The sequence below is a fragment of the Oncorhynchus gorbuscha genome, linkage group LG11 (assembly GCF_021184085.1).
Source record: "Oncorhynchus gorbuscha isolate QuinsamMale2020 ecotype Even-year linkage group LG11, OgorEven_v1.0, whole genome shotgun sequence".
Classification (NCBI taxonomy): domain Eukaryota; kingdom Metazoa; phylum Chordata; class Actinopteri; order Salmoniformes; family Salmonidae; genus Oncorhynchus; species Oncorhynchus gorbuscha.
In genome coordinates this window covers 19980205-20007332 of record NC_060183.1, presented here as the reverse complement: position 1 = coordinate 20007332, position 27128 = coordinate 19980205, and the positions used below count along the sequence as shown (strand labels likewise).

The window sequence follows — 27128 nt, the reverse complement described above, 5'->3', positions numbered from 1 at the left end:
GGACACAGGGAAAGTATATTTGTTCTGTTTTCAGTTGATACTTACTGTCTGTTCCCGAGCAGTCACTGGACGTCTCGATCTTATCCCTGAAAAAGACTAAATAAGTTAAAGGTTCCCACTCTGTGTGTATATTGTGTGTGTGTTTGTGTGTGTGTGTGTGTGTGCCTTACAGGCTATCTGCCTCTGGTCCCCTGGTCAGAACTGTCTGCAGTAGACCAGTCAGACTGGCTATCTGTTTCTCCATGACCTCCATGCGCCCCCTTAGCAGTGAAACACATAGGGTATGAGTAAGTTCAGAAACACACAACATAACCATCACAGACACACGAAACACACACACACACACACACACACACACACACACACAACACACACACACACACACACACACACACACACACACACACACACACACACACACACACACACACACACACACACACACACACACACACACACACACACACACACACACACACACACACACACTCTCTCTCTCACCTGGTCTCGGTCTCGTTGCCTAGTAGAGGTGAACTAAAACCTGGTGCTGAACTGAAACCACCGCCCTCCCCTCCAGGTCCAGCCATCAGACACAGCTGATCTGACCCCAACCCTGACCCCTGACCCCTAGCTTTGGCACTTTCCCCAAACACGGAGGAGGACACAGAGTCCCTTCGCAGGGTCTGCCTCCCAGGGGAGCCCCGGCCGGGCAAGGTGCCCGAATACGAGTCCCTCATGTCAGGGATCTTCTGCGGGGACGAAGGGGGTGGCACCCGGAAACCCATGGCCAACATGGAAGCGGCGTAGGCAGCATCATTATACAGCGGGCCTCCAGGCCTGTATAGGATGCCGCTGTCCATCAGCTCTCCCTGCAGAGCCGCCGCCGAGTAGGAAGTGAGGGAGCGCACAGAGCCGGGTCCCAACCCTCCACCACCACCTCCTCCTCGCCGGTAGAGAGAGCCATAGGGATCCCCCCCTCGGGGGTAGGGGAGAGTGGGGGCCAGCCAGACTAAGCCGACCCCCTTCCTGGCCCAGGGAATAGGGGTCGGCATAGATCCCCCCTCCATCGCCCCGCAGGAGCACCATGCTTCTGGAGCCAATACCGTGGACCTCCTCATCGGGCTTCACGTCCCTCCGCTCCAGGATGGCACTGGGGGAGAAGCTAGCCTGGGCATGGTGCTGGAGATGGTGGTGCTGGGGTTGGAGCTGCTGGGGGTGATGCTGCTGTGGGTGGTGGTGGGCCGCCATCTGGCCCCCGGGCGAGAGGTGGTGGGGGTGGGGGAGGGAGTGGGTGTGGGGGTGATGCTGGAGGTGAGGTTGCCCGGCATAGGAGGATGGACGGCCACCGCCACTGTAGAGGAGACGGACGCGGGACGGGGAGCTGGAGGGGGTCGAGGCGGAGGATGAGGCGGGGGCATTGCTGAGGCGACGGTTGGACGGAGAATCTTGCTGGGGCGTGTACACCATCTCCCTCTGTCATTAGAGGAAGAGAGGAACGATAGACATACTCAGAATAGAAGAGTGAGTTGAATAAAATACCTTACAATACAATATTACTGGTGATTCAAAAGAAAATTGCACATAATTGGATGCAGCTTGAAAACCAACCTGAGTTAATGACCCCCTGGGCTCTTAAGTATAATAGCCTTCCTGACAAGACAATAGCAGCCCCCCATGGATGCTACGCCACAGGAGGTCAGTGGCACCTTAGAGCCCCCTGTGCTCTACACACACTGGAGAAATGACTGGGGCACCTTTGTTCTTAACTGACTTGCCTAGTTAAATGAACACTTATTTATTTTTTAAATCTCCACCATCTACATTACCGCCTGTAGATGCAATTGCCTCCATACGTACAAAAAATAATCCCACTAGCTGTGACTGACTAGCGTGGGGCGAACCACGACTTCTCGGACAGGATCCCTGAGCCCCACTGTCACACAATCCCCGTCATAGACCACAGCAGAGCACAGCTTCACTGTATCCCCTCACACTACTCTAACCCCTCTCCTCAGCGCCCAACCAACCTGCCAATCAATCTCCGGTAAGCCCTGTCATCCAATCCATTTTGTCCCTCTATATCCTCCCTGTCTCTGTGCAGCGCTACTCGGTGGTACCGTCATGGTTTACAGTCTGTAATCTGCTCTGCTGGCTCATGTATGGCCCACTTCACCTTGGGTTTATTTGCTGGGGGATAAGAGGGATCCTATGTAATATCCTATGTTTCGCAGAGTTGTGGCTGAAGAGGACATAAATATACATCCTTCTAGTTTTTCTAAGTGCCGTCAAGAACGGGAGGGAGGAGGGGCGTGTCTCTTTGTTTACAACAGCTGCGGAGTGAGCTCTAATGTTAAGGACGTTTCGAGTTTTTGCTCTCCTGAGACTACCTCATGATAAGCTGCAGACCATACTGTCATTGACCAAAAGACTTAACAGAAACAGTTTTCAAACAGGGAATCTATATTTTTCGTAGCTGTTATTTACAAAAAACACGACAGGACAGGGCGAACTGAAAAACACGACAGGACAGGGCGAAACGCAATCCTGGTGAATACAAACAAGGAACCGACGGGACAGGAACGGAACACAAAGGAATAACTACCTCAGCTGGGAGCAGGAACGGAACGATGATAGAAAGAGCTAAGACCAGCAGACAAACATACTATTTATTTACCAAGAGAGTTTTCATCTATATTTTTCGTAGCTGTCTATTTACCACCGCAAACTGATACTGGCAATAAGGCCGCACTCAACGAGCTGTATAGGGCCATACGCAATCAAGAAAATGCACAATTCAGGGTGAAACTGAAATCCATTTGACCTCATTTTTTCCATCATGTCACCTGTGCAACTAGAGGAAACAAAACCTTAAATCACATTTACTCCACACAGAGAAATACATTCAAGGTCCTCCCTCGCCCTCCCTTTGGCAAATCAGACCATAAGTCTATCCTCCTGCTTACAAGCAGAAATTCAAACAGGAAGTACCAGTGACACGCCCAATACGGAAGTGGTCTAATGAAGCGGATGCTAAGCTACAGGACTGTTTCGATTAATCCGATAACATGGAGGAGTTTACTACATCAGTCACCAGCTTAATAAATAAGTGCATCGACAAAGTCGTCCCCACAGTGACCGTACATACCCCAACCAGAAGCCATGGACCCGGTGTGTAATAACAACTTGTTTTATGCAGACCAACACAGTCCTCGTGCTGAATACCGCCAAGGTAACCTGTCTAAATGACTATTGTCCCACAGCACTAGCCATGAAATGATTTGAGAGGCTGGTCATGGCTCTCATCAACAGCATCATCACAAACACCCTGGACCCACTCCAATTCACATACCGCCTCAACAGATCCACAGATGATGCCATATCTATTGCACTCAACACCGCCCTCACCCACCTGGACAAAATAAATACCTATGTAAGAATGCTGTTTATAGATTACAGTTCAGGATTCAACACCATAGTCCTCTCTAAACCCATGACTAAGCTTGGGACCCTGGGACTGAACACCTCCTTCTGCAACTGGATCCGGGACTTCCTGACAGGCCACTTCCAGGTGGTGAGGGTAGGCAACAACACATATGGGCTGTTTTGCTTAGTCGCCTCCTTGTACTCCCTATCCACCCACGACCATGTGGCCACACACGACTCCAACACCATCATCAAGTTTGCTGACGACACGGCGGTGGTAGGACTGATCACCGACGATGACGAGGCAGCCCACAGGGAGGAGGTCAGAGACCTGGCAGTGTGGTGCCAGGACAGCAACCTCTCCCTCAACGTCAGCAAGACAAAGGAGCTGATCGTGGACGACAGGAAACAGAGGCGTGAGCACGCCCCCGTACACATCAAAGGGGCTGTAGTGGAGCAGGTCAAGAGCTTCAAGTTCCATACTCACTTTTGATCGCATTCTTTTCTGCTTATGTCTAGTGACAACGCCAATTCGCCATGGTGTATTCAAGCGTTTCCCAAACTGTTTGAGTTGTCGTCTAAATCACTTTTTAGTGTCTGATGAAATACACAAAGCCATGTCTCTAGCTGACACACCATTTGAGAACAACTGTGTATGTACAATATTATACAACATTATCAGTCAGCAAATAGCCTTTTTTGCCTTGGAGGGAAACAGGTCAGTGTGGATTCAAAAACAGTGCTACTGTTGTAGTATCATATTACTCATTCGTGCAGACTTATTTAATAGAGACTGGCTGAGTTTCATCTGTGCTCCAGTAGGTTGATTAATAGCTACTCATTTTTCCATTACTAAACAACATAATATCACTGTCAGAACAGCATGAGTAGCTGCAAATATGTTATTTGGGGTGAAGGAGTACTTGGGCTCAGTGTTTGCTTTCAATTCGGTAGAGAGCTTGCTGAGGTCGGTTAAACCTTTAGGGATCACGATTCCTCATGGCGAGCAAGGCCCACACATACAGATAGAGAGAGAGAGAGAGAGAGAGAGAGAGAGAGAGAGAGAGAGAGAGAGAGAGAGAGAGAGAGAGAGAGAGAGAGAGAGAGAGAGAGAGAGAGAGAGAGAGAGAGAGAGAGAGAGAGAGAGAGAAAGAGAGAGACAAATAACTCCCACTCACAAACACACACACACCTCCCCCTTTACACTCACCCTTAGGTCTCCGTTGGCCAGATGTGGGTTGTGGTGTCCGGGGTAGGTGCCGTAGACAGGCTCCTTACAGTAGATCTTGATGACACAGCGGTCCTGTACGTCTCGTGGGTCCTCCAGCTCATAGAATACGTTGCGGGCCTCATCCTTAATCAGCAGGGCCGTGCTGGGGCACCTGAACATGGGCATTGACACCTGAGCATTTACAATTCAACAGGCCACTTATTGTTTGGTAATGACCTAATAAGGATTGTTTTTGTTTCATTTCATTGAATGAATCTTTAGCTTGCCAGCTGATTAATCAGATGTTATCTTAGCTAAAAGTTAGCTATCATAAGGTGACACCAGTTGTCTTGATTGTTTATTACACCGTCTATGTCATTGTTATGTCATTCTTATGACAGCATTATGTAGCCTTTATAACAAAGCGTTCTACTAAAGTGTGATAAAGCCACCTTAGCATTGCCATGGTCAGCCTCTGGGGAAACATGTGGACAATGAGGGCTCTCAGGGTCTCCAGACTGGTCAGCTCGTGGGTCAGGTGCACCCGCCTCGTCTCCTCGCCCAGCTGGAGGAAGAGAATGCCTGAGGGGAAGGAGGGAGGAAGGAGGAGAGGAGAGGAGAGGAGAGGAGAGGAGAGGAGAGGAGAGGAGAGGAGAGGAGAGGAGAGGAGAGGAGAGGAGAGGAGAGGAGAGGAGAGGAGAGGAGAGGAGAGGAGAGGAGAGGAGAGGAGAGGAGAGGAGAGGAGAGGAGAGGATTGAGATTCATTTGACTATAATACCTCAACAAACACACGCACGACAGAGGGCAGAGAGGGCACAATCAAAATAATCTCATCTGTCTACTGAGGCATTTTCTAAATTAATTCTAGACAATCAGTGACGAATTCGAAATAGAATCAAGTATAAACTTGAGAAACCTCCTCATGAATGTGATCCTCATTCTCCTTACGAATATGAATAAAACTTCCTTTAGAGTGAACCTGCCTGCAACCCCAAAGATGGTACAGATGACTTGTTGTTATGATTGTGGTCAATAAGACTGATATGAGCGTGACATGACCATTATGTTCTGACCTGGCGCACGGAGCTTGGCCTGGCTGGATGAGCGTGCCAGGGGGAGGCTCTGGCGGAGGCGGTTCATGCGGTTGAACCCGAGGGGAACGTCGGCCTCAGACATGGTTTCCAGACTCTCAGCCGAGGCAAAGGACACCCTGCTGGCCTGGTCAGCTAGAGCCGGCTGGTCGGGGTTGCGTCGGATCACACGGGGGGTACGGGCCTATGGGATAGAGGGAGAGACAGTTTGTATCAATCAACACTTAAAACCCCCTGACCACCACAGCAAAAACACATAGCTGCTGTGACAATGAACACAGACAAACATAGTCAACCACCAAAGCAAAAAGACAACCACAAACTCAGACAAAACAAGTCAACCACTCCAAAAAGACAACCACAAACTCAGACAAAACAAGTCAACCACTGCAAAAAGACAACCACAAACTCAGACAAAACAAGTCAACCACTGCAAAAAGACAACCACAAACTCAGACAAGACAAGTCAACCACTGGAAAAAGACAACCACAAACTCAGACAGGACAAGTCAACCACTGCAAAAAGACAACCACAAACTCAGACAGGACAAGTCAACCACTGGAAAAAGACAACCACAAACTCAGACAACACAAGTCAACCACTGGGAAAAGACAACCACAAACTCAGACAAGACAAGTCAACCACTGCAAAAAGACAACCACAAACTCAGACAAGACAAGTCAACCACTGGAAAAAGACAACCACAAACTCAGACAAGACAAGTCAACCACTGGAAAAAGACAACTACAATAACAGACAAGACAAGTCAACCACTGGGAAAAGACAACCACAAACTCAGACAAGACAAGTCAACCACTGGAAAAAGACAACCACAAACTCAGACAAGACAAGTCAACCACTGGAAAAAGACAACCACAAACTCAGACAAGACAAGTCAACCACTGCAAAAAGACAACCACAAATTCAGACAAGACAAGTCAACCACTGGAAAAAGACAACCACAAACTCAGACAAGACAAGTCAACCACTGGAAAAAGACAACTACAATAATAGCCAAAACAAGAGAATTGCATAAAACAAGATAAAACCAGAAGACAACAAAATCAAATCAAAGTTTGTTGATCGCGTACAGAGTTTATCTACTACTGCAGTGTGCAGTAGTAGATACTGTATCTTAGAATGAGCTTAATAAAGAATACAGCTTTGTGAAGATTACAGTAGAAGTATACACCGTGGGAAAAAAACAGTATAAAATAAATGATCCAGTGTTAAATTGTCTCTTAAAACAATCCCAGACAAAGATACAACAGCACAGCTGTTTCCTCGGGATGAGTCAACTGCATAAAACATAATGACGACACAGCCACCAAAACTGTTGTAATAAACATATTTTACAAAGCTTCAAACAAATGTATTTAAGTGTGAGCTAAGGAGTTAAACTTGTTGAATTCATTTTGAGTGCACACTAGTCAAGAAACAATTTACATTAAGAAATGGAGCGATATAAATAGGCCTATCTAATATTAATGCTATGTAAATGATGTGGTCTTAGGTGGTTAAGTGCTAGATTCACCAGTATCCACTCTACAGAGAATTAGAGGAACCAACACAACTCTAGTTATGCTAATGCTAACAAACGAAGCTAGCAGAACACTAGCTAGACAGACTTCCATTGAAATGCAGGTGACTACTGAGCCTTCAGACTTCACCCAATTTAAACCACAGAGAGAAGATATGATGAAGAGGTGAGGAAAAGTGGGGATGAGGAAGAGGACCTCTTGTTACAGCTGTGCGCGGCATGGGCTGCTAGAGCAGATTGTTTATAATGAATCCCTACCGACAGATATTTTCCAGCCCAAAGACTACAGTAATGAGCTCCCACAGTGCTCTGTGAACACTGCTCACATTCAGTTATGCATCTGTTGTCTCCCCAAACGCCACCGTTGCTTTGATTTGTTGTTCGTGCAATAGGCACACCCAAACTGCACATGGGGGTATGCTCAAACACACACACACACACACACACACACACACACACACACACACACACACACACACACACACACACACACACACACACACACACACACACACACACACACACACACACACACACACACACACACACACACACACACACACACTTATCCCCATCCATCCACACACACACACACATACATTCACACAAAGACACACACTTAACCCCATCTCTCCACACCCACACAAATCGTCACGAATTGAGCAGGATGACGGATTGCGAGTGGTGCCCCTCATTTGTGTTGAGATTTATGGACTGTGTGTCAACCAGAAGCAGTGCACCTTCTGCTTCTAACATCCCACAAGCATCAAGCTGTTGAGAAGAGAAGTTGGTGGCATGAGGGAATTACAAAGTTTGTGGTTAGTCAGCTGTAGAGCGAGGATGGAGGGAGCAGGAGAGAAGGTGTGTGAGAGAGAAAGAGAGAGAGATAACGAGAGAGCGAGAGAGAGAGAGAAAGAGAGAGAGAGAGAGAGAGGGTGAGAAAGAAAGAAAGAAAAAAGGAAGATAGAAAGAGAGAAATAGAGAAATAGAGAAAGAGAGAGATGAGATCGAGAGAAAGAAAGAGAGAGAAAGCGAGAGGAGAGACAGAGAGAGGCAAAAGGAGGAAGACAGATTCTGAGACCAAGCGAGAGAGACTTAAGCAGAGAATGAGAGGAAAAGTCGTAAAGTGCAACATGATGGTTGACTTCCTGTCGGCTCTTTCCTAATTAGTTCTCATTTCAGTGTGCAGGCAGCAGCTGTGGAGAGGCTCTTAGGGCAGGGCTCAGAGGGCAGGGCTCAGAGGGCAGGGCTCAGAGGGCAGGGCTCCTCTCCGTGCGCTCCTGGGAACCAGAAGACAAGCTTGACTGCGCTCTGTATGCCCACGTTTTATTCCCGCTGTGTCTGTCTACATTACGAGCTGTCATTTTCTCTAGGGTAACGCCCAATAAACTCCCCCACCTCCCTCTTCTTCAATAGCACAATCCAAGGGAGGAGATGGTGGAATTGGCGAAGAACGCCTGGGAATGTGGTTTCCAAAGTGAAAATCTCTGGGGGGAATATAAATACATATTTTTTTGCAGAATGCCTGGACATTTCACAGGAGTGCATATTTTTCCAATTCCACCTATGCCCTCGATAATCATGACCATGTTTCTGCCTGTGCAATTAAACTTGGATAGATACTGTAATAAAGTTCTCCATCCAATGAGGATAATTGGACCCCGGCAAAAAAAAAAAATCTATAACTTCTTCTGAGCCTGTCACGCTGTTATAAGTCCGTTTGGTTGTCGTCAATTCTTCTGACCCGTTATAACAGTGTTTTGTCATCATGTCAACAGCCTTAGGAAGGCTTAGGAAGGCATTATTTTCTGCTGCAGAATAACTCATTACCTCCTTTATGTCTCGGAAGGCCATTCTGTCTCATGGATTCTCTCTTGGTTTATGACAGTGCTTCTCTCACCTGACTCTCGCTAAGGCTGGGTAATCTTTACTGGAGATCTCATGGTCTTTTGCGTAAAACATCAGTCATGGTGCAGTGTTATTTGTGTCAACGAGAGGAACTATGCAGACAATAGACACAGCTTCCATTACAAAGAGAAAATACCCAAACGATCAAATGTATGACACTGGACAACCATATAAACAATATAACTGGGAGTCAATCATTTGTCCAATAACAGGCAACACGTTTAGTGATCAGTTTAGAAGCAGTGAGAAAGTGTCACTCATGTGCACATTCATTTCTTACCTCTGTGTCCCTTACTGGGGGTAAGGGACACTGGTGACTACAGGTCTCAAACTACTTCTTCACAATCCTACGTCTCTATCAATCTCTGTACTGTATCTCTACTGCCCCAAGTCTCTATCATAATGGAGGTTCTCTCTCTCTCTCTCACATACTGCTGTGTAGTTCTTTTGAGGGTCTGTTTGATCATCCTTCACCTCGCTATCTTACTGCTCCCCTAAGTGCTGTCTGTCCAACCATCACTACTCCATCAATTTCATGGGCATTGCTACCCTGCAGTCCTGGCATACTTTTCCAGTGAGCTCTGTAATTGGGGTACCTTTGACCTCAAGGATGTGAGCATGGGAGTAGCAGTGGGAGAACTTTTCTAAGGATTTTAATTTAGCTTCTCCAGTTTAAAAGAAAGTCCTTAATAAGTCTTCATTAAATTATTATTAATTTATGCACCAAACATCCTCTCTGTCTTGGCAGATCATAGCGAAGTGTGCATATAAGTGATTCTGGCCACGTGCCACAGCATACAGATGTAGGATCCTAATTTGTGCCAGTTTGCTACAGCAGGAAAATAATCCTGCAGCAACATGAGATGTGAGTTATTATGTGGATTATAATTAATGGACATTTTTGTCAAGATTTATATATTTTTTGTTTGGGCAAATGAAGTCTGAAATGTAAAAGTGCAAATTACACATTTTAGAAGCCATTTATGCACCAAACATCCTCTCTCTGTCTTGGCAGATCGTAGCAAAGCATGATCAGCAGTGGGCCAATTTCTTCTTGAGCGGATGGTCGGGGGGCCGAAACATAACTACAAATAATGTGTTGACGGCAAATTGTCTGCAAGAAGCACCAACAGATATGTTTGACTAAAACATAATAATTTCAAACCTGGCTTACATTTGTGTACGATCACATGTTTCTCTCTATTACGCGTGGGAACAGATTTCTTAAATTAAATTCACTTGGAGCTGATTTCCTTGTGTTTTTACAGCCTTTTATGTCCAACAATAAAAAAATATTTAATTTTAAAAAATGTACATTTTTTTGTTCAGAAAACTTGGGGGACCATATATAACCATATGCGGAGCATATCGGCCCGCGGACCGCCAGTTGGGGAGCCCTGCACTACACGTTTGCATTTCCTGCAGGTGGTCGCAAGGGGAAACATGGCCGCCATAGGCATCCTAAGCCTTTTAGGGCTGCAAAACACAGGCCATTCTAAGAGTCAGATCAGGGAATAGTGATTTTCCACCCAACACCATATCAACACTCAGACAGCCAAGGACAACAATAGCAGCTGTTCAAATGCTGTAGCTACTGAGCCTGCTAGCTGGGACCCCAAGTGTCATGGCAAGTCCAGGGATGTCCTCTATTGTAAACAATGTTGTGTGTGTGTGTGTGTGTGTGTGTGTGTGTGTGTGTGTGTGTGTGTGTGTGTGTGTGTGTGTGTGTGTGTGTGTGTGTGTGTGTGTGTGTGTGTGTGTGTGTGTGTGTGTGTGTGTGTGTGTGTGTGTGTGTGTGTGTGTGTGTGTGTGTGTGTGTAGAGAAAAGTATGTACTATCTACTACTGTGAGTCACTCTGGATAAGAACGTCTGCTAAGTGACAAAAATATATCGCAGATATTCCCCACTTAGACATCGAGGGTTTCTGAAACGCCTCAATGTCTTGTCAAAATACTATATACTAACTATGCTGCTTCTACATTTCAGTCCTTTGGCAGTAACACTTACCAGTGCATTCAACCAGGACACTGAACAACAGCATAGTGATTTTAGCTTTGTTTATTGTAGAATATACTATTTATGGTGCCATTGTCCTCTACAGTATATCAACAGTCTCTGTCACATACAGGTAACTGCCAAAATAAAGGAAACACTTGAGTAAATGAGGGACACAAAGTGTAATGAAAGCAGGTGGTGCCACATGTGGCTCCTGAGTTGATTAAGAAATTAAAACATCCCATCACGCTTAGGGTCATGCCCAGTTGACCAGAATTTTGGCTCCCATAACTAGAAGAGGTCTCAGTGACTTGGAAAGACGGATCTCAGTGGAGCATAGGGGGTTTAAAGGGGGGGCGGGGTGTCTGTCACTAGATCTCAACCCAATTTAACACTTTTGGGAGATTCTGGAGCGGTGTGTGAGACATTGTTTTCAAAACACCAAATGTGGAATTTCTCATAGAAGAAGGTTGTCACATCCCTCCAGACACTTGCATCATTGCAAAGGCACATTGAATCTGTTCCTGGCGACTTTGGCCACTCGTGGTGGCCCAATGCCCTATTGTCACATTCGTCATATTGATGAGACCAAGACGCAGTGTGATATGAATACATACTTCTTCTAATAAAGAAAGAACACTAAACAAACTACCAAAACAACCGTGAAACTATATAAACCAAGTACTGACAGGCAACTACACAGACCATAACAAACTGGAAAATGACAGCCTAAATAGGATCCCCAATCAGAGACAACAATAAACAGCTGCCTCTGATTGGGAACCAATTCAGGCCACCATAGACCTACAAAATAGACATACAAAAAAACATAGATTTAAACAAAAACCCTAGACAGGACAAAAACACACATACCCACCCTCGTCACACCCTGACCTGACCAAAATAATACATAAAACATAGATAACTAAGGTCAGGGTGTGACACCTATTGACACTTTATGTTGGTGCTTCCTTTATTTTAGCAGTTACCTGTATGTCGCCTCTGTTCACCTCCTATCATGTGCAATAATCAATCACTCACTCAATCTACCAATCAATCATCCAACCAATCAATCAAAGAACATTCAAGCTGCACTTTTTTTGCTACACCACTTACAGAACACCTAACAAGAGCCCCTGCATGAAATCCATTTTCTGTTGTGAGTAGCTCTGAATAAAAGGAGTCAAGCCCAAGGATTCCATGCACTGTAGGAGACATGATGACTTCACCTGGATCGGATGAATGACTCATTGTACATGTGAATACGGCTAGCGCCTTTACATGGCTCTAATCGACGTTCCAAATGGCACCCTATTCCCTTCCTAGTACACTACTTTTGACCGGGCCCATTGGACTCTGGTTACAAGTCGTGCACTATGTAAGGAATAGGGTGCCATTTGGAACACACTTTAACTATTGTATAGACTTTCTGGCCTGATTCAACAGTAAGGCGGCGAAGAGGAGACAATGGACTCTGATTACTTTCCCACTCCAGATAGACAGACAGACCGAGGCCTATGAGGGACAGACAGTGGTATTAATGTTTGTATTAGTGGGGCTGGGATCCGCAAAAGGGAGGGAATTATACAGCAGAGGTCCTCGGTTCCTCTGTTGTTGCCTAGCAGTCTTTGCAGTCAGAAAGAGAGAAGAGATAGCACTGCAAGCATATTAATCCATGTTATGGCCTCCCCACGGAGAGTAGTTTAAACAGACAGACAATCCCTCCGTTTTGTCAGAGGATCTGAGAGAATGTGAGAAGGAGGCGAGTCTTCAAAATGATTTTGTGATTTTGCTGGTGCGGATGTGTGTGTGTGTGTGTGTGTTTTCTGTATGTGCATAGCTTGTGACTGTGTGCATGCATTTACATTTACATCAACGACCTTCTGTGTAAATGCAGACGTTCTTGTATGCGAATCTACAGTGTGCACGTGTGCATGCACGTGCACTTGTGAAGTGCTAGCAAGCCAATGAAACATCAAAAGAAACTAGCAAGGGGCCGTTACAGACACACACACCGACACCAACACACACTAAGAGCACTGCTGAAGGGATTTCTCTTGCATCAGAATAGTGAGAACAGCAGCCTCCCTGAGAGGAAGAGAGGGCGAGCGATAAGCAATCCCGTTAGAACTGGGAGCCAACAGCGAACGGGGGAGTCAATAAAGCTTGTGTGTGTGACATTGAACGAGATAAGAGGGAAATGGACTGCTGGCATATGAGGAAACCACCAGTTATGTAATTAGTAGGGAGGTATTATATGACATACAAATTAGGAATGCAGGGATTGGAAATCCAAATAGGAAATAGTACATTTGTGACTAAATGATGAAATATTCTGTATATTTACTGTGGAAATGTAGCGGAGAGATTACTACACTAATGGAATGCCTCTGTGTGTAGGATGCTTCTGTCTAGATGCTACAAAGATACCTAACACTGCCATTCTACACCGCCATCATACACTGTAGACTTTTGTTGGCCATCTATTCATTCTGAAAGCATCAACTCTCTCCTGATGCAAATGTTGAAATTTGAGCTTCAAACACCCTTCCATCCTTAGTTCCTTCCTCTGTTCTCCTCTCCAGCCTTGTTCTTTGGTCAGCAACACACAACAGTCAGATCTCTGTCATTTTAATTTCGGGGGGGGGGGGTAAATGAGCTTAATATGTTTAAAGAAATGATGAAAGAGATTGGTGTGTTTCAGAGATATAAGTAGCACTGCTAGGTTTTACACGGTCAAATGTGAAGAAATGTACAAATTCTACATTTGTGACATCAATGTTTAGAAAACAAAATTCCACAGAGTAATATGAGATCTGTATGTGAACATTTAGCAGATTTCCTTATCCAGAGTGACTTAGTGCATTCATATTAAGATAAGTGATACAAACACATATCACAGGCAATTATAAAGGACGCAAACATTCCATTGCAGCTAAACAATGCATATAAAGCATTTTGCAAAAAAAAAAAACACATCTCAACTGAATCAGTAGCCCTTCCATTCTACATTCTCTGTACCAACTTTACATAGTGGCATTACAGAATATGTGGGAACCAATATGTAGCGCGCACATGGGTGATGCACAGCCGCCATATTGAGCCAGAATGCTTACTTTGTCCACTAAGAGTACCTAAACCTTGCAGACAGAACTGTTCTACAGTCGTGTTGGTTCATGTACACGGAATGTAAACCACAACTGTTGCGAATCAGAATAATGATTTACATGTTACAGATATTTCAAGTCTCTTTGGCCCAAATCCTAACCTGAGATCCAGGCAAAGTATGTTCTCGCACAAATCTCCCATTGACATCAAGGCATAACTTAGGTGTGTCCAATTTCAGCACACAGATCTCAACTTGGGACTTGGCCCCACTATGAGGGACTCAAAATACAGCAGCAGATGCATTCCTACACCAGTAACAAGTCTCAGAGGTGTGTGCCAACACTGCAACACTCACAATGAGGAGTAGAGAAGCACACAGATGCACACACAGACACTATGAATGTTTATCCCATTACAGACAAATCCACAGAGACAGAGACACATATTCACACTAAAACACAAACAGTCTTAGCACTGACCTTGAAGCTCCAGTAGTTTGGCTGTTGCTAGGGGGAGAATGAGAGAGGGAAAAGGGAGAGAGAGAGAGAGAGAGAGAGAGAGAGAGAAAGGGAGAGAGAGAGAGAGAGAGAGGGAAAAGGGAGAGAGAGAGAGAGAGAGAGGGAAAAGGGAGAGAGAGAGAGAGAGGAAAAGGGAGAGAGAGAGAGAGGGAAAAGGGAGAGAGAGAGAGAGAGAGGGAAAAGGGAGAGAGAGAGAGAGAGAGAGAGAGAGAAAAGGACAGGGAGTTAGATATGTTCCCATCCCTTAAGCAGGACAACTGTCTTCTCCCTGCCAACCGTTGCTAGTCAGAGAGAGAGATGGATGGAGAGACGTGTGGGGAACGGAGAAAAGGGGATGTGAGTGAGAAAGATCCATCTATCCGCTTCCAGTCAGACGTTTGTAAGATAATGCAGACGTGACGAATAAAGTTGGGAAGATCTGAATACTTTATCTGAGGAGAGAGAGAGGAGTTGAAGACTTTCCCAAGACAAAAAAAAGGAGGGGTATAAGACCATCATCTTTCCCTCTCCGTCAGATCCAATGAGGGGCTAATTATTGTGATGATAGACCAGATTAACTTCCGATGTCCTTCAGTGCCATCATAATAGCCTTTTAATTGCCTGTAATTGCTTCCCAACAATGAATCAAATGTTTACAGACACTACATCCATACTAATGACAAACACACACCAGCTAGCTAGCGATCCAACTGAACACCTACTGTTCACACAATTAGCTGGCTCAAATTCAAGAGTGGATTAAAGCAATACACAGACACTGGATTAAAGAAGCTTGGCTTTTTAAGGGAATTTGGGCAGCCTCCAACGGAGAGGACAAAGTTCATTAAATCTATTTGGTTGTGTTAGGCTATTGTGACTGTGTGTAGTGTCCTTGAGTCACAGTGACAACGGTAGGCTATAACCAAGACGCTGTTGCAAGATTATGTAGGACTTGTGCCAGGGGTGTCAAGTGCACAGTTCAATTTTGGTTCCATCTAAATTAAGGATGATACCTGACTATCTTATCACTCCTCTAAACATTTACATATGAGTGATTTAACAGACGCTATTATCCAGAGCGATTTCCAGGAGAAATTAGGGTAAAGTGCCTTGCTCAAGGGCACATTGACAGATTATTCACAAAGTCGGCTCAGGGATTTTTGAACCAGTGACCTTTTGAATACTGGCCCAATATTCTTAACCCCAAGTCTATGTGACGCCTAAAAAGCTTGGTCGATCTTGAATTGTGGTGGCATTTGGGCATGGCATTTTGGAGAAAATGAACAACATTTTATATATTTTTGGGTACGTCTTCCCATTCTAAATGAACTTGAAATCCTTTTTAACATGATTATAACATTGTGCCACCAGTAGGAGAAGTAACACCAATGACAGTAACACCAATGACAGTAACACCAATGACAGTAACACCAATGACAAATTGAAGGTGTTATTGTTGAAAGAACATTTTATTTTAATAGCCTTCTTTGTTTTTATTGATCGATACAATATATGAAATACTTTTTTTACTTTCTAGCTTTCAAAATAATAGGTAGACATCCCTAAATCCCCAAAACATCATCGCTACTGGGATAACCCAATGGTTTTATTTGGTTTTATTTGGCCCCCCCTTCGGAAAGTATTCAGACCCCTTGACTTTTTCCACATTCCGTTACGTTTCAGCCTTCAACAACACTCCATAATGACAAAGTGAAAAGAGATTTTTAGACATTTTTGCAAATGTATTGAAAATGTCAAACTGAAATACATTATTTACATAACTATTCAGAACCTTTGCTCTGAGACTCAAAATTAAGCTCAGGTGCATCCTGTTTCCATTGATCATCCTTGAGATGTTTCTACAACTTTATTGGAGTTCATCTGTGTTAAATTCAATTGATTGAACAAAATTTGCAAAGGCACACACCTGTCTATACAAGGTTCCACAGTTGACATGGCATGTCAGAGCAAAAAACCAAGCCATGAGGTCGAAGGAATTGTCCATAGAGCTCCGAGACAGGGTTGTGTCGAGGTCCAGATCTGGGGAGGGGTACCAAAACAGGGACTGGGAGACTAGTCAGGATCGAGGGAAAGATGAACTGAGCAAAGTACAGAAAAGTCCTTGATGAAAACCTGCTCCAGAGCACTGAGGACCTCAGACTGGCGCGAAGATTCACCTTCCAACAGGACAACGACCCTAAGTACACAGCCAAGACAACACAGGAGTGGCTTTAGGACAAGTCTCTGAATGTCCTTGAGTGGCCCAGCCAGAGCCCAGATTTGAACCCGATCAAACTGGAGAGAATGTGCAGCAACGCTCCCCATCCAACCTGACAGAGCTTGAGAGGATCTGGAGAGAAGAATGGGAGTAACTCCCCAAATACAAGTGTGCCACGCTTCTAGCGTCATACCCAAGAAGACTTGAGGCTGTAATCGCTTCCAAAGGTGCTTCAACAAAGTACTGAGTGAAGGGTCTGAATACCTATGTAAATGTGATATTTTTTTATTTTATTTTATTTTTTTATTTACATTTTACAAAAATGTCTAAAAACCTGCATTTGCTTTGTCATTATGCAGTATTGTATGCAGATTTATAAGGAAATAAAACAATTTAATACATTTTGGAATAAGCCTGTAATGTGAAAGAAGTAAAGGGGCCTGAATACTTTAGATGTATTATCATTTTTAAAGTTTCATTGTTGGACATAAAAGACAATGAAAACACCAGGAAATCAGTTCCAAATTATTTTAATGAAGGAAATCTGTTCCCAAGTCTTCCCACCCATAATACAGAGGCATATGATTGTATACAAACGTAAGCAAGGTGTGAAATGATTACGTTTGAGTCAAATATTATATCTGTTTGGGCTTCTTACAGTCAATTTACAGTCTACAAATTATTAGCAATTGTGTTTTGACCATCCGGTCAAGGAATGAAATCAGCCCGCGGTTGAGTCTAGTTGATGATCCCTGCCACAAAGTGTTGCAGTAATGAAGGACTTACATTATGTTTTGTGATTAATAACCATTTCAGTATAAACAAATGATGAATATCTATTTTCATTTTAAAGTGTTTTTCATGGTTGCCATGGCACGGGACACAAATGCAAGAGTGACCCAGCAACATTCAGATAGTATATTCTATTCCATTAGCTCAGAGCTAGACCTTTTAACTCCCACACTCTCAATTCCTACCCTCTTTCGAGACAGAAGGTTTAGTCCTACCCTCTGTTAAGAAAGAACCTTCCATTCCTACCCTGGTTTGAAAGGAAATATTCAATGAGTTCCTACTCTCTGTTGAGAGAGTATGTGGAGGAGAGAAGCTGGATGAAGAACGACAGAGCAGAGGCAGGAGAGGAAGAGAACAGAGGCCTGTGGGCTCCTGTGACCCAGATACAGAGAGCTTTGTGCGTCCTGCAGGCTACTGTCCGAGTCAGCGCTAGTGATCATGTGTCTGCCTGCATGGCCATATTACCACCAATCAGACCCATTGCAATATCACCACCAATCAGACCCAATGCCATATTACCACCAATCAGCACCATGACATATCACCACCAATCAGATCCAATGCCATATTACCACCAATCAGACACCATGACATATCACCACCAATCAGACCCAATGCCATATTACCACCAATCAGACACCATGACATATCACCACCAATCAGACCCAATGCCATATTACCACCAATCAGACGCCATGACATATTACCTCCATTCAGACCCCATTTTACTGGCCAGGCCTCTACACAGTCCCAAGACTGTTATTGCTCACTATAACTAGGACTTGACTACTGATACTATGGTTGGATGGTTGGCCCTGTCCGGGGGTATAGTTGGATGGGGCCACAGTGTCTCAGGACCCCTCCTGTCCCAGTGTCCAGTAATTATGCTGCAATCGTTCATGTGTCGGGGGGCTAGGGTCAGTCTGTTATATCCGGAGTATTTCTCCTGTCATATCCGGTGTCCTGTGTGAATTTATGTATGCTCCCTCTAATCCCCCCCCCTCTCTCTTCTCTTCTCTTCTCTTCTCTTCTCTTCTCTTCTCTTCTCTTCTCTTCTCTTCTCTTCTCTTCTCTTCTCTTCTCTTCTCTTCTCTTCTCTTCTCTTCTCTTCTCTTCTCTTCTCTTCTCTTCTCTTCTCTCAGAGGACCTGAGCCCTAGGACCATGCCTCAGGACCTGGCCTGATGACTCCTAGCTCTCCCCAGTCCACCTGGTCGTGCTGCTGCTCCAGTTTCAACTGTTCTGCCTGCAGCTATGTAACCCTGACCTGTTCACCAGACATGCTACCTTGTCCCGGACCTGCTGTTTTCAACTCTCTCTCTCTCTCTACCACACCTGCTGTCTCTAACTCTGAATAATCAACGATGAAAAGCCAACTGACATTTACTCCTGAGGTGCTGACCTGTTGCACCCTCTACAACCACTGTGATTATTATTAGTTGACCCTGCTGGTCATCTATGAACGTTTGAACATCTTGGCCATGTACTGTAATAATCTCCAGCCGGCACAGCCAGAAGTGGACTGACCACCCCTCAGAGCCTTGTTCCTCTCTAGGTTTCGTCCTAGGTTCCTGCCTTTCAAGGGAGTTTTTCCTAGCCATTTTTCCTAGCCATTTATTGCTGTTAGCCTATACCTACAGTGTGTAAAGTACACCAGTGTCTAAGAACGCCATATGGGTATAATCAAATGTGTTAACTTGAACTTTAAATTGAAATATGACGTTGAGAATGGTTGCACATATTATTTGTATTAAATGTCATGTATGTCTTCTACTGTCTATATCGACCCTAATAGAATCCGGAAGCAGATATACACTATCTTGTACACCCATGATCCTATGATGAATACCAAATCAACCCCTACCCCCTAGGCAAGGTTGAGGCTGGCTTAAATATATTCAGTTACTTAAGATACAAAGAAGTGCCTAGGAGAAGTTGCTATGGTCGGATTTGGAATTCAGCAAACGTGCCTAAGTCAACACAACATATTAGTATTTGGTATTTATCGGTGCTTATTAGAATCCATGAAAAAGCATCAGCTGCTCTTCCAGGGGTCCACATGAAATATGACATAATACATATTACAGAACATTAAAAGTCAAGGACTGAAATGCATACATTTAAAATGTCACACATAGCCTACATATCAGTGTATACTGTACACACAATATCTAGATCTAATACTGAACCAGTCAAAACATTGGACACACCTTCTCATTCCAGGGGTTTCCTTTATTTTATTTTTGTACTATTTTCTACATTGTAGAATAATAGTGAAGACATCAAAACTATGAAATAACACAACAAAGTGTTAAACAAAAGGTGTCAAAGTAGGCACCCTTTAACTTGACAGCTTTGCACACTCTTGGCATTCTCTCAACCAGCTTCATGAGGTAGTCATCTGGAATGCATTGAGACTGTGCCTTGATGAAAGTTCATTTGTGCAATTTCTGTCCTTCTTAATGTGTTTGAGCCAATCAGTTGTGTAGTGACAAGGTAGGGGTGGTATACAGAAGTTTTGGTGGAAGATCAAGTCTATATTATGTCAAGAACAACTCAAAAAAAAGCAAAGAGAAACGACTGTCCATCATTATTTTAAGACATGAAGGTCAGTCAATACGCACATCTCAAGACCTTTGAAAGTTTCTTCAAATGCAGTTGCAAAAACCGTCGAGCGCTATGATGAAACTGGCTCTCATGAGGACCGCCACAGGAAAGGAAGCCCCAGAGTTATCTCTGCTGCAGAGGATAAGTTCATTAGAGTTACCATCCTCAGTAATTGAAGCCCAAATAAATGCTTCACAGAGTTCAAGTAACAGATACATCTCAACATCAACTGTTCAGAGGAGACTGCGTGAATCAGGCCTACATGGTCAAATTACTGTGAAGAAACCACTACTAAAGGACACCAATAATAAGAAGAGACATGGTTGGCCCAAGAAACACAAGCAATGGACATTAGACTGGTGGAAATCTGTCCTTTGGTCTGATGAGTCCAAATTTGAGATTTCTGGTTCCAGCCGCCGTGTCTTTGTGAGATGCAGAGTAGGTGAACGGAGGATCTCTGCATATGTGGTTCCCACCGTGAAGCACGGAGGAGGAGGTGTGATGGTGCTTTGCTGGTGACACTGTCAGTGATATATTTAGAATTCAAGGAACACTTAAACAGCATGGTTACCACAGCATTCTGCAGCGATACGCCATCCCACCTGGTTTGCGCTTAGTGGGACTATCATTTGTTTTTCAACAGGACAATGACCCAACACACCTCCAGGCTGTGTAAGGACTATTTGACCAAGAAGGAGAGTGATGGAGTGTTGCATCAGATGACCTGGCCTCCACAATCACCCAACGTCAACCCAATTGAGATGACTTGGGATGAGTTGCACCGCAGAGATAAGGAAAAGCAGCCAACAAGTGCTCAGCATATGTGGGAACTCTTACAAGACTGTTGGAAAAGCATTCCAGGTGAAGCTGGTTGAGAGAATTCCAAGAGTGTGCAAAGCTGTCATCAAGGCAAAGGGTGGTTACTTTGAAGAATCTAAAATATATGTAACGATGTGCACTGAGAGTCGGGAAGCAAGTTCAGGGAGCAGAGTGTTTTCATAAAGAAATGGAACATAACACAAAACAAGAAACTAAAACAGCACACAGACAAGAAACAGAAACAATGACGTCTGCGGAAGGAACCAAAGGGAGTGACATATATAAGGAAGGTAATCAGGGAGGTGATGAAGTCCAGGTGAGTCTGACGACTCGCAGGTGCGCGTAACGATGGTGACAGGTGTGTGCCATATTGAGCAGCCTGGTGACTTAGAGGCCGGAGAGGGAGCACACGTGACAATATAAAATATATTTTGTTTAACTGTTTTTTGCATCCTTCATGATTCCATATGTGTTATTTCATAGTTGTGATGTCTTCACTATTATTGAACCGCTGTAGGTGTGTCCAAACTTTTTACTGGTACTCTACATAGCACCGTTGAAGTGACAATACAATACATATAAAATGGCTGTGTCTCTTCACAGTTCCCGTTGTGCAGTAAGGTGTTCTTTTACCTGTTTTTTTAAACTGGTTTTATTCCTAACTTGAGTGACCTGGAGTGGTATTTAATACAGTGCCTTTCCCAGACTCTGTTCTGTTCTAGACCTGGGGGCTGTGCAGAGACCTCTGGTAGCATGTCTTGTGTTGTACCAATGAGTGTCCAAACTGTGTGCCAACTGCTTAAATATAAAAGTCGGTACCTTCAACACATCAACACCTCGCACAAAGAGCAATGGTGATGCAGTCAATCTCTCCTCAAATTTGAGCCAGGAGAGACTGACATGCATGTCCTAGCACCTGCCTCTACACATCCATTTTGTACTCGCATAACTCCACCCACTAACATACCAGTAGACTTATGCATATGCATATGCATTAAACACGTTCCCACGTCCCCCCGCTCTCTATTCATGTATTCATCCACCTTTCCCTCTTCATTCCGCTTACTTCAGATTCCCCTGCCCACCTCTCCTCCAATGTGCACTAACAAGAGGGCGTTTCAGAACATAAAACCTGCCCCACACAAAATAAACCGTCCCCCTATGCACCATGAAGGAATTCAATGCCCTGCCATATATCTCAATTACACAAGCTGAAAATCCCACGATGGACCTATGTGTACAGAGAGAGGAAGAGGGAGAGTTAGAGAGAGAGAGAGAGAGAGAGAGAGAGAGAGAGAGAGAGAGAGAGAGAGAGAGAGAGAGAGAGAGAGAGAGAGAGAGAGAGAGAGAGAGAGAGAGAGAGAGAGAGAGAGAGAGAGAGAGAGAGAGAGGAGTGGAGCAACGGATGCCTGACCTGCATGCCAAGTAGTCATCCCTGTACCCACCCTCTCTCTCACACACACACACACACACACACACACACACACACACACACACACACACACACACACACACACACACACACACACACACACACACACACACACACACACACACACACACACACACACACACACACACACACACACAGCCCCCTCCTGTTCTTTCAGACACTGCGGCACCACAACCACACCTGGCCAACACCTGCACACTGGTAAAACCTGGCATGAGCCAGCCCAGACACACAGATCATACACACATACACTCACACACCCCTCCTCTTATGCCTGCAGAAAGGAGGGAGTAGAAGAGAGGCATACCCATTGCATCTTGTCTTACCTGCACTGGTCTCAGCTACACACTCACACACACTCACACAAATGAGCACACACTGGCTGGTCATAGTCACATGCACACACGCAGTCAGGTACAGAAACAGCTCTCTTCCATACATGCATACATCACTCTCTTTCTCGCTCTCCCTTTCTCCTCTCTCTCTGCCCCACATGCAGCGGCAGAAACACGTCTATTCCACAGTAGCACCAGAACACACAGGATTCTGCACGTCTCCATTGATTAATGAATGAAAAGGAGAACTGGTACCGTTGCTGCTACTCAACGAGCCTGCTGCTGTCGCTGGCTGACTGGTGGTGTGCTGGTTCACATGATGCTCCACATGCCTCCCTCCCCTTCCTCCTCCCCCCTCTCCATTTTCTGACTGCGGTGGCTCTGTCCTCTCGCTCTCCCGCGAGCCCAGAGGAATCAGTAAATCCCAGGCGGTGTTGGTCTGGATATCTGAAGTAGAACCAGTGGAACTTCCTCTCTCTCTCTCTCTCTCTCTGCCCCTATACCGTTACAGCCCAATCGCAGTTTCAGTCATTCTCTCACTCCTCATCTCTCCCTCTTTGTTTCTCTCTCTCGCTGCTGCTACTGCTGCCATCCGCCCTCTCCACTCTCTCTCTTTGCCTAGGCATTGCCAGCCATATGATATCATTGACTGCCTTATATGGGAATGGGGGGGGGGGCAGCGCGGGGGTTGCCGTGGCAACCGTGGACTCCACCTGTTTCTCCCTCTATCTGCCCCTCCGTCTCTCCCTCTTTTTCTCTCTCTCGCACACTTCTGTGTGCAGAAATAGATGGCTGTGCCAGGGTAAATACACGGAAAATAAAAGCAAAAGGGAGGAAACAGAGGAGGGGATGGAGTGATACTTGGCCGATGCAGGAGAGAGTGTGGAGAGACGGGAGTCTATGATGAATGGTGGTATTCACAGGCAGGTGATTGGGGTAGAGGGACGGAGGGATCAGGATAGAGGGATGAGGGTAGGGGAGAATAAACAGTCTACACAGCAAAGTCCTGGTGCTTTGCATCTCTTACGGCTTTGGCATGCAACCATTGACTGCAAAGCATGTGGTGGATGAGAGGAAAAAGAGAGAGATAGAGAGGGGGATTTGATGGGTGGAAGAGGTCAACCTTTCATGTATGGATCAATGTGTCTATTTCCTTCCTATCTCAAATCTCTGTTTCCATCTTCCTCTAACACCTTCTGATAACTATCAGCCAACGATGTCATAATAAACTGATTCATTGACATGTAGCCTGGATACTCCTGAGGTTCTCAACTGTTTTTGTACCAGGGATGGGTAATTGAGGGTATTAAGATGTTACCTGCTGTTGGCGGCCAAAGTTAGGTGATCTCTGGCCCTGAGACATACAGGGGCTGGCCGGATACTTCTGATTTTTCTGGAGGTCCATAAAGGCTTCGTGCTGGCGCTTTATGTCAGCCTTGTGAAGGTTCATAAGGGCCTCCAGGCTCTTGGCAGCGAGGGTGTTGTGGCGTTGGCGGTTCCCAGAGGTTGGCGCCAGCCCGCCGTTGTTGTTGTTGTTGTGAGGGAAACAGCGCGTGCCGCCGTGGCCCAGGGTGTGGTACTCACACGGGAACTCTGCATCCCCAGTGGAGATCATGTGACCCTTTCTTCTCTCCCGACCTGGAAGGGTCAAAGATGAGGGAACGTGGGGTCAGGGGTCAAGATAAGAACATTTGCTGTGAAGGTTATACGGGGGAATTAATCAAAAATACTAGATCTCTGACTTTAACATTAGATTTCCCTAAAGTTAAACAACCTCCTGACAATATTGGTGGATGTTACAGTATGTGTTCATGGAAGGAGATGGTGAAACAGGAATATCTTAATACTATGACCTGAGTACATGATCCTGTGCTATATAATGACAATCCAGAGGCAAAGTAAGTCTCACTCTCCCTAAGATATGCGCGCACACACACACTTAACCCCATCCATCCACACACACACACATACATTCACACAGACACACACTTAACCCCATCCCTCCACACACACACACACACACACACACACACACACACACACACACACACACACACACACACACACACACACACACACACACACACACACACACACACACACACACACACACACACACACACACACACACACACACACACACACACACACACACACACACACTTATTCCCATCCCTCCACACACACACCCATCAATTTATATAAATGGCCTCAAACAGCTGCAGCATTTTCTAAATCCCACAACAGTTAAGGCGACACTATTGTCACAGGGTGAAGTCCCAAATCTTGGAGATGACAGCACTCCTGAATGTCAGGACCATTCTGTGTCAGAAGCCAAGATTGGATGTGAGCTGTTCCCCCTTTAGGGAGTATGTCATAGCGCAAGCTTGTGGCCATGGAGATAACTTGAATAAATTGACCAAGGACTGACACTAAAGGAGCTAAATAAACTCCCTGGAAAAACCCCTTTTCAGAAAGTTGATAGTGACTAGATCTCCAAGCTAGGCATTACCAGACTGTAGCAAACAGTTTTACTGGGGTCTTCTGAGAATGCAATGGGCAGATCGTGAGAGAGGAAGAGAGAGAGAGAGAGAGAGAGAGAGAGAGAGAGAGAGAGAGAGAGAGAGAGAGAGAGAGAGAGAGAGAGAGAGAGAGAGAGAGAGAGAGAGAGAGAGAGAGAGAGAAAGAGAGAGAGAGAGAAGAGCCTGTGTATCAAGTTTCAGGAGAAGACCCAGACCCAGATGTCGAAGTAACAAAAGTTTATTACTAGAACAGGGGGTAGGCAAAACGACAATTCAAGGGCAGACAGAGGTCAATAATCCAGGGTGGTGTGGCAAGGTACAGAACAGCAGGCAGGCTCAGGGTCAGGACAGGCAGCATGGTCAAAACCGGGAAACTAGAAAACAGGAACTTTAGAAAAGACAGGAGTAAGGGGGAAAACGCTGGTAGACTTGACGAACGAAACGAACAGGCGTCAGACAAACAGACATACCCCCCCCCCCCGGGCGCCAGGGCGCATACCTGGTTGACCGGGGTGCCGGCGTTGGAACTCAGCGATGAGGCCTAGGTCCAGGATGTCCCTAGCGGGAACTCAGCACCTCTCCTCCGGGCCATAACCCTCCCAGTCAACCAGGTATTGGAATCCCCTGCCCGAGGTCGAACCTTCAGGAGACGCCTCACCGTGTATGCCGGTTGTACGTTGATGAGACGGGGGAGAGAGGTGGGCCTGGAAACAGGAGTCAACGGGCTGTGAGACATGGGTTTGATTCTAGACACATGAAAAAGGGGATGTATACGGAGGGTACGGGGCTACAGAAGACGAACATCAGAGGGGCTAATGATTTTAAAGATGGGGAAAGGGCCGATAAACCGGGGGGACGGGTCAGGATGAATCTGAGATGGGAGCAGTGGTGAAACGGTGTCTGAGGCCCCGGAACGCCCGGTCTGCAGCTGGGGACCATGTGAACGGAACCTTGGGAGAGGTGAGCGCAGACAGGGGGAAGCCAAGGGCCTGTGACTCCGGATGAAGCGGCGATTGAAGTTGGCGAAAGGGTGAGGTCAAAAGAGACAAGGATGGGAAAGAGAGAGTTGGAAAGAAATGAATCGGAGGCAAACGTCGGGAGGTTGAAGTCGCCAAGTACAGTCCAACAGCAAACTAATAAATAAAGGAGAGAATGGTCAGCATCATATACGATAGTGAACCATAAGCGTGCAAGCATCAATGCATTATTAAAAAATTATCTATAGAGGTCCATACATTACGCCTAATGCAACATCAGCTGTTGACCATTCACTGTTGCACTCCATTTCTGTTTCCGTAAGTAGGTCTTACAGAAGTTAAACAGCTGACGGTATTGAATCCATACAGTAAATCACGTCTTATGGCTGCACTGATAGAGGGATCCATATTGATTTTCTGCAGTTTAGGCCCATTACTTAGTTTGTGGATGGGCTGCTCTATGTGTGATTATCTCGAGGTTAGAAAGCCACAGCCACACAGTTGTTAAAGCTCTCTGACCGACACAGATGTTCTCAAGGTAATACAGTCACTGTTACTGCATTGTCTGGGCAGGATAAGTGCCCTGCACCCAGTTTAAAGGGATAGTTCACTTAAAAACGCTATTTTAGAATT

General features: G+C 45.3%; 1 protein-coding gene across 1 annotated transcript in view; it reads right to left on the bottom strand.

The window, feature by feature from the left end:
* LOC124047622 (SRC kinase signaling inhibitor 1-like) overlaps window positions 1-24628 on the bottom strand; it is a 46784-nt gene extending 22156 nt beyond the window's left edge. Inside the window, 8 exon segments of the mRNA XM_046367943.1 lie at window positions 46-86; window positions 171-260; window positions 502-989; window positions 991-1473; window positions 4634-4805; window positions 5086-5215; window positions 5707-5908; window positions 24315-24628. Of these exon segments, the coding sequence (XP_046223899.1) occupies window positions 46-86; window positions 171-260; window positions 502-989; window positions 991-1473; window positions 4634-4805; window positions 5086-5215; window positions 5707-5908; window positions 24315-24611 (1903 nt within the window). The 5' untranslated portion in view covers window positions 24612-24628.
* Between the last annotated feature and the right edge of the window lie 2500 nt (window positions 24629-27128).